This window comes from Myzus persicae, unplaced genomic scaffold, assembly GCF_001856785.1.
Source record: "Myzus persicae strain clone G006 unplaced genomic scaffold, MPER_G0061.0, whole genome shotgun sequence".
Lineage (NCBI taxonomy): Eukaryota > Metazoa > Arthropoda > Insecta > Hemiptera > Aphididae > Myzus > Myzus persicae.
The window spans coordinates 56,518-66,030 of NW_019104419.1; the positions used below are offsets into that span (position 1 = coordinate 56,518).

The 9,513-nt window shown below is 28.2% G+C and overlaps 1 protein-coding gene across 1 annotated transcript; it reads left to right on the plus strand.

Moving 5' to 3' along the window:
• Positions 1–200: 200 nt before the first annotated feature.
• On the plus strand, positions 201–1,332 carry LOC111042033. Its single transcript, XM_022326523.1, has 3 exons — positions 201–209; positions 436–936; positions 1,024–1,332. Exons 1-3 carry the CDS (start codon positions 201–203, stop codon positions 1,330–1,332), a joined length of 819 nt encoding a protein of 272 aa, XP_022182215.1.
• Positions 1,333–9,513: the final 8,181 nt, after the last annotated feature.

The following is a 9,513-nucleotide window of genomic DNA, read 5'->3' on the forward strand; positions in this document are numbered from 1 at the left end:
ATGTATACAATAGCTTCATACAAATTATGGTAGTGTAGGGCTAAATTAAAAATAGGTAATAGGTATTGGGTAGGTACTGAGTAGTAGGAGGCATAATTTTGTACACGTTTTTCTAATAGGTAATTAATGTAAATCTTATATCTATAGTTCAAATTCATACAATAATAATTATAAAGCACATATTGATCAAATCTTAAATAATGAAACAGGTAAGTAAAATAATGATAAACAATGATTGCTGTGTAATCTTTAAAATATCTTGTCAATTCACAAGTAAATCATGTGAAACATGAATCAAACTAATAAAAGTGGTAATCATAAATTAAGAAGTATGAAAAGAGTTAAGAGTTGATTTGATGATTCAGTTCATTTAAATGAACTGATTCACAGGAGCTAATTCATCAAAATGAGTTGAAATTCCCACCTCTAAATTAGAAAATTAAAAGATTGTATGATAAATTATGTTCCAAAATGATTGATTTTAATATATCTGACTTAAAACAAATTAATGAATCAACTTATGCCATCCCAAGTATGACTACTAAAAATGTGACATATTTAGTTGATACTGAAAATGGTGCTTGTACTTGCAAAATGGGACATGCTGGATCATTTTGCAAACACCAAGCTTGGATCCATAAACACATTAAAGCTCAACTCCTAAATTCACCTGCTGTCACATTGGAAGAACGACATGAACTTGCTGTGTTAGCTTTAGGAATTGACAAATGCCCTACACCAACTTTTTTTTGGGGTTTAAAGGAAAGTTTACATAGCAATTCAGAAATTATATGTGAGGCATCAAACAAAACAGTAAATAGTTCAGAATATTGTGAATCGGAAATTAATAAGCAAGGAAAACTTCAGTTGGATCTTCATGTTGAAAATAACGAATGTATAAGAAATGAAGCAACAACTTCGAATGAAATATCAAGTGTTCTACAGAATATAGACACTTATATTGAAATTAGACATACTGATGATATTATAAATACCAATATTTCAGTTGTTCAATCAGAATAGTCAAGATTACAAAATATGATTCCTACACTACCAGAACCGATACTGAACAAATTAGGTCACAGATTGAAAAATATTACAAACTCTTCTCAATTTGCTAGCTTTATGTATTCGTTGAGTATTAAATCAACCAATGTCAACAAAAGAAGAGGTCAAATAAAAGTGCAACCTACATCAATAAGTCGCCGAAAGAAAGGCATTACTAGAGGCTCTAGAAGAATAAATTCTGGTAAACGACCAAATAATCAGTGCTTAAATACGAACCAACAAAGACCTCGTAACTTAGCTACAATGTGGCTAAAAACCAATTGACCGGTAAAAGTCATGGAAAAATCATTAAACATATTTTCCTTATATTTAATATTTTTTATTGTTAATTAATAATTAAGAAACTGTAAGTATAAATCAAATAAAGTTTAAAAAAATGTGTACTTGTTATTGATTACCTACTTAGTAAGGTTTTGTATATTTTTTTATATTGTACTATTGATTATAATTAATGGTTGTACTATGAAAATATTAATTATTAATTACTATTGCGCCTATTAGTAATATTATTATACCAGCTAATAGATAAAATAAATAATAATATACTAATTCGCTTTTTCCAAAAATATACAAATTTTGAAAACATTGTATAACAACATAAAATTCTTATTAATTACCTAATTATGTTAAGACTTTGGTTTTAAAACTAAAAGTAGTATATATTTGTATATTCTGAGCACCTTTTTTACAGGGAGATTTCATCAGTTCAAGCGGGCATTTCTACATACGTCCACCGTAAAGCGAAAATCTCAAAAACCCTAATGTATGTTCTGAGCACCTTTTTTACAGGAAGATTTCATCAGTTCAAGGGGGGGGGGGGCATTTCTACATACGTCCACCGTGTAACACAAGATCTCAAAAAGTGTAATTTTTTGAACAGTTTATGTAATTGTGTGACACATCATAAAACTGTGTATCTATATCATCTGTAACACAAAATTATATTTATGTAAATTTGTTAGTTTCGTAATGTACCTATATTACTTTTTTAGGTATAAAAAACAGTTTGTTAAATATATATATATATATTTATTAAAATATTATTTTATTTACTAGTACAATAATATATAATTCTAAAAATTATTTACACAAGTTTTCTTACTTCTCTAGTAAAAGGTACATATTCTACAATACGATCATGAATTAATAAACAAAAAGCAGTTACACCTGTAAGCGATTCTGAAGCTTCAATTTCTAATTGAACATCCACTGCTGAGGCCGTGGCTGAGTCGTTCTGTTTCGATGTATCGATTACTATGATTGGTGCGTTTGATAGAAAAGTGGAAGGACTCAATATCGGGTTCCGTAGCTTTAGTACCTTTTCGTGGATACATAATAAAAGACGAAATAGGCTTACTACTGAAAGAGCTGGTAAACTCACTTACTTGTCATACAATTGGAAAATTAAATGTTCTGAACCAAAATCTAAGTATTCTAAAACTATGCACACTGATAATCAAGATTCAATGAGTGTTCAGGCAGAAACTAATGAAGTAGTATCAAATGAAGGTGAATCTTCAACATAGTGAAATCCTCTGATAGTGAAATAGAAAGTGAAATTCCCTATGCAGATTCTGACTCTTATGAGGAAGAAAAAAGTTCTGAAAGTAGTATGAAAAAATGTAGTTTTTAATGGTTGCATACATTTTTTTTAATTATTAATAAAGTTTTTTGTTAAAAATATGGAGTTCATATTTGTTAAGTTTTGTACTCTTATTAATTTGATACTTTTTTTTATAATGTTTAATATATTTTTCAGTTATAAAGTTTTTTGTTAAAAATATGGAGCTCATATTTGTTAACTTTTGTATTATTATTATTATTAAATATTAGTTATAGTTAAAAAAAACTAAAAATTGTATAAAAATAAATAAATTAGTTATAGTTAATTATATGACTGATACGAAGGATTTATCATAGGAAATTAGAAATGGAAATTACATTGGAAATTTGTTACTTGTTTAATGTTTTTCCTAAAAAATTAAACTAAATGTCTTAACAGATATTTAACTTTTGTGTAGAAGATAACAAAGGTAAAAGACATTATTTTTCAATTTTCATTGAGAAAGTAGGTACCATCATAATATTATTCATAAAAATACAAGGACAATTATTTATTAATTTACTTACTAATTGACACCAGTCATCATTTACAAAGTTGGTAATATAAACAGTTAATAAAATAAAAATATTAAATTGAATGTACTAATAACTTAATTATAATAATAAAAGATAAGTTACTAGGAGTCTAGGAAAATAACAGCATCCTAATTCTGGGCGTGGCAATAGAACTAAGAGAATTATATTTTATTATTTATTTTAATTTTAATTAAGTTAAGGCTTCAAAATCTGAGGTCACATCAGGCCACAATTATATTTGGGCAGTGTTTGGATTGGGTATAATTTAATTTTGACTTGCCTACTAGAATTTTCAAATTTATAGTATAAATTCCCATTATTTGGGAATTTATTAAAAATTCCGGAAATATTTCCAGGGAAGATTCTCTCACTTTTAAATACCGGGAATTTACCCATCACTAGTCACAGTCCCCGGGGTGTAGGTTTCGATACGGCGGTATTGACGAATTGCGGCGGCCCATTGAATAGTACTGGACGTCCGAACTTTTTACATTTTTGTCTGATACTTTTCAAATTTCCCAAGTGTTTGTTATCTCCCTCCCGTTATCAGTTTTCGTATACTTTTTTAAAATCTGTCAATGATTATAATAAATAAATCATCATATATTTTTTATTGATATTTGTAGCTATTCTTTTTACATAAATGCATACTTACATTAAGTTATACTGATTGTACAGCTGTAACTGAACCCGACGATTAAACAATTCGACAATTAAACAGTAACTTAACCACTTTCTTTTAAATGCAACATTGTTGTGTACGCGGTAGTATACTTTATTTGGGTTGAATAAAATATTTTCAAACGGTTGTATAGGATGAGATTTAAAAAAGTTGTGTAGGTTTTTACCTTCAGGTTTCTTAAAAATATTAATATCAATTATTTCTGTTGAAACAACTATTTCATTATCTGTGTCAGTAATCTAAAACGGAACAATAAATCCCTAAGTTAAGTTCTCCCAAAATAAAGTGTAAGAGTTCAGTGTAAGAGCAATTTGAAAGACTAATTTTCTTAAAATTAAGAAACAAAATAAAATATTAAATTAATTTATACTATTATACTGTACCGATGAGTTATCAAGTAGTGGAAAGTTACCAGTGGATACAGATTCCGTTTCATCATCTACCAATTTTCTACTTTCTGTTATGACATTCCTGTAAAATTGATATTGATAAATTATCTAGTTTTGATTCCTTAGCAAATAAATACAAAATATTAGGTAAGTTACATTACATTACTAAAACAACAAATGTAATTAAATGTATCTATACGAAATACGAACCGTGGGTAAAAGAGATTCTTTAATTTGAGGAATCTGTGCATTTTGAGACTTTAACTCAATAGTTTTTGATTTTTCATTACAATCAGAAGATGAAGATGAAATCATGCTTTTATTAACTGTATTTTTAAAAAAATATAATAAATTATTATAATTTTATAAATAATAAATAAAAACTATTTACTATACCTACTGGCTACTATATTATGCATTTATTTAAATAAATATAAAGGATGAAATATTTAAAATAATAAATTAATTGACTAGTTTATTAATCATATTAATAATTAACTAAATAAACTTACCTTTTTGGGGAGGTCTAAGAAATGATATTTTTGTTTGTTTGGGATCACTCTCTGCAGATTTTAGTTCAGCATGCCGTTTCATTCGTAACTTTTCAGCTCCACCTTTTAATTTCTTTTTTCTTTTTTCTTTATCCATGACAAGCGCAGTCTTAACTACTTTTTAAATGCAATTATTGCAAATACGTAAATGAGAATGTTGCACAATTTGCAAAAAATAAAAAATATTATAGTGAGTAACTATATTACCTATTTACCTATACTAGTATAGGTAGTCGTATATTAGTTTATATATAGTACGGCGAACAAAATATTTTAATGTTAAGACGCACTAAACCATAATAAATATAAAAACATGTAACCTTTTTGATTCAGGACTGTTAAGAGTGTAAACGATGTAGAAAAAACTAAATTATCATTTATCAAGTTATTTCAAAAAACTAATAAGTTAATAAGTAATAATAATGTAAATTGTAAACTTGTGTGTCGTGTAGGAGAGTACGTAGTATGTGTGAGTTCCATGAATTGTTGCCCGTTGGTCGTTGGACGATATTACGATAATTGTGGGAAAACCCATATAACAATACGGTGAATTGGAATTATATTTATTTTTATAAACATGCTGGCAGGACGCAGCACACAACTATCATTTACTTGGTACATACTGATACACTGTATTATCGATTGACAATTTTACTCTTGAGAAACAAATAACTAATACATTATACATTAGTATTATACATTTATACAGCTGACGCAATTATTGTTTTAACCGTGTATTTGGATCTATATTTTACTATATCACTATCTGTCTATCTAGAAATACTAGAATACTTATGTCCAAAAATAATAACGGCCCAAATTTTACTACGCGGCCCACCGAGATTTTCTCGGTAGCTCGCCGGTTCAATCCGGGCCTGAATGTATCTGAAAAGGCAATGTTATTGCCTTTCATATTACATAGGTATACTATGCATATTTCTTTTTTTTTAATTCAATAAATTACATTTTATTCTTTGAGTTTTTGGTTTTGTACTCGATAGTCACAAGATTACCTTGTGACTATAGAATAGAATAGCTACTCGGACTCAACATAGGTTGCTCATGTTGGTAGTTAGATATTCAATTGTAGAATAGAATTGAAGTTAAACGTTTGTCAACGTCGATCGAATCAGCCTGTATTTACAGCCGCTGTTACTATAGTAGTAACTATACTACAAAAGTAAGCCCCCAATTACATGTAAATGTATTTAATTATCAAATTAATAAACGGAAAATTGATGTTCAAAGCTATTTTCTCCACAAGACTTTTCATTTTCATTTAATGAGTTATACTAACGTTGACACCTCTACATTGCTTGACCTACCTACACACTATGCTGTTGTGTGATATTATTATTGAATTTTCATTTAATGTTTCCTCTATTAAATTGAAATTAATATAAATAAGGCAATACATATATCATAAAATTGTGAAAAAATTATAATAAAGAAAACATAATATATTAATTGATATTCATAGCTATTCTTTTTACACAAGCTGCATATCTACATTGAGGTATACTGTGGGTACTGCTGTAATTAAATTCTACGTTTAAGAAATTCTAAATTCTGTGTCTGTAATAATAACACAATTAATGTCATGTACATTTCTTTAATTATGATTATTAAATCGAATTAATAAATTGATAACTAACTTATATAAACATAAATAAAACCTATACTAAATACTATAACCAATAACTATTAATAAAACCTACTATATTGTATAATTGCCTTTTATTTCTTAACAAAATATATTTGAAAAGTCAGTGTACCTTTCATATTACATAGGTATACTATATATATTATGTATATTTTATTATATATAGTATATTGATGTTGTATTTTGTATACACATTGTGAATTAATAATTAATAAATACAGCATAATATTTACAGCCATTCTATTACTGCAGTTGCATGTCTACATTTAGTTAAACGATGGTACAGCAGCAAAATGTCTATGTACAAAAAACAATTTTAAATTCTGTGACACGAAAGTAATAAATACCGATATCATGTAAATGTATTTAATCATTAAATTTAATTGACATTCAAAGCTATTTTTTCCACAAAATTGTTCATTTTCATTTTCATTGAATGAGTTAGGTTAGGTTACACCTCTGTATTGCTTGACCTACCTACACACTATGCTGTAACTAAATTATACGTTTAAGAAATTCTAAATTCTGTGTCTGTAATAATTACACATACTAATGTCATGTAAATTTCTTTGATTACGATTATTATATCAAATTAAGCTATCTGCGACATTAATCATATCTTATTTTATTGCCCTGCCCAGTACGCAGGGCGTCTATATCTTTTTTCATTTCTCCACTCTCTAAATAACCCTCTCAATTCTTACCACATACTTACTTCTCAATCCCATCCTGCTGTCCTTGCAACAATTGCTTTTATCCTCGATTCTGTGCTGCTTATATAATTAACTCCACTGTATATTTATTTTTTTATATATTCCTCTATTTTATTATAACTGTCGAAATTAATTGTACAACAAAGTTTCAATAATAATAAAAAAAAAATCAAATTAATAAATTAATAACTAACTTATATAAACATAAATAAAACAATACCTCATAATATGTGTAATAAACTCATGTACCTACTATATTGTATAATTGGCTTTACGATTTGTGTGTATATTAGTGTATACCAGTAGTAATAATCTTTTATTTTTTAACAAAATCTACTGAAAAGGCACTGTAATTACCTTTTATATTACATAGGTATACTATATATATCCTTTTTATCCTATTTGCTCCTTTTTTTTTAAAATTCAATAAATTACATTATATTACTTTGAGTTTTTGGTTTTGTACTCAGGAGTCACAAGGTTTACCTATAGAATGGCTACTCGGTCTCACAATAGGTTGCTCATGTTGGTCGTTAAATATTCAATTGTAGAATAGAAGTGAAACGTTTGTCGACGTCGATCGAATCAGCCTGTATTTACAGCCACTGATACTATACTACCAAAGTAATCACTTGTTAATATATTTAGGGGCAAATAATTTAAGTAGGTCAGTCAATGTTGTTAACTAATAGTATAATAGTATATTGATGTCGTATTTTGTATACACATTGTGAATTAATTATTAATAAATACAGCATTATGTTTACAGACATTCATTTTACTGAAGTTGCATGTCTACATTTAGTTATACTGATGGAACAGCAGTAAAATCTCAATGTACAAAACCCAATTCTCAATTCTGTGTCAGCAAAAATAATAAATACTGATGTCTGGTATCATGTAAATGTATTTAATTATCAAATTAAATTAATGTACAAAGCTATTTTTTTCCACAAAATTGTTAATTTTCATTTTCATTTAATGAGTTATACTAACGTTGACACCTCTATATTGCTTGAACACACAAATACACAATGATGTTGTGTGATATTATTATTGAATTTTCATTTAATGTTTACTCTATTATGTGGTTCATTGATGCAAAAGTCAATATAAATAAGGCAATATATCATACAATTTTGAACAAATTATAATAAATAAAACACAATATATTAATTGACATTCATAGCTATTCTTTTTAAACAAGCCGCATATCTACATTGATTTATACTGAAGGTTCAGCTGTAACTAAACTCTACATTTCAGAAATTCTAAATTCTGTGTCTGTATTAATAACACATACTAATGTCGTGTAAATTTCTTTAATTTTGATAATTAACTTATATAATAAACATAAATAAAACAATACCTCATAATATGTATAATAAACTTATATATTTACCTACTATATACTATATTATATAATTGTCTTTGTGTATTTGTTTGTATATTAGTGTATACCCAGTGCTTGATTTGGTGGGGGGACGGAGTCCCCCTTCTTTTTAAATTTTTTTTAGCGTACCCCTTCTATTTATTTGATGCGGAACGCTGGGAACGCAACATTAACTATAGAGAATTTGTAAATCATCAGTTTTTCTGATGCAAAATATACCTATAGGTTATAACCTATAGCCATAATATTTATACATGTGAATCTAAAATGAAAAAAAAAATAGATTGTTAAATTGCTAATAAATTGTATTATGTTCACATAAATATAAGCTATAAGTATATATCTGTGATTATGCCATAGATACATTTCATGAATTAAAACTTTATAAATCGTAAATCTCTTATATTATAAAACGCTAAGCAGTTGAGGTTTTACTCCCTAGGTCTTTTCTGAGCGCGTCCAATCGAAAAATTAGATTTTCCCATATGTATATGTAGAATAGGGAAGATCCAATCGGATCTCCGGCTTTTCGCCGCCGCCGCTGCTATCACGTTTCTGTTATCGCGACCGCGGTTTTCTATCGAATATTAGTATTTTTTCGAAATCCGTCAAAATTTTGGCTTCGTTACCGGATTTTTTCCGATTTTGACCCTTTATGGGCTCCGTTTGTATGTAATTCGCGTTCACCGAAAAGTCTTAAGTCCGTGCGTGTTCGGGTTTCGTTCGTATTAAGTCCGCGGCAGTCGCAATCTCGATCGAAAACGGTGCCGCCCGCTCGCCCTACGTCAAACGTATTTCTCTCTTTTTTCGTTTTTTCTCGAACGGTTTCGCCTTTTCGTACACCGTTTGTGCCCGAATCGCGTAGTTTACTTCTTTTAAAAGACGTACGTGTGCAGTTTTCACTCGAAATCGGTT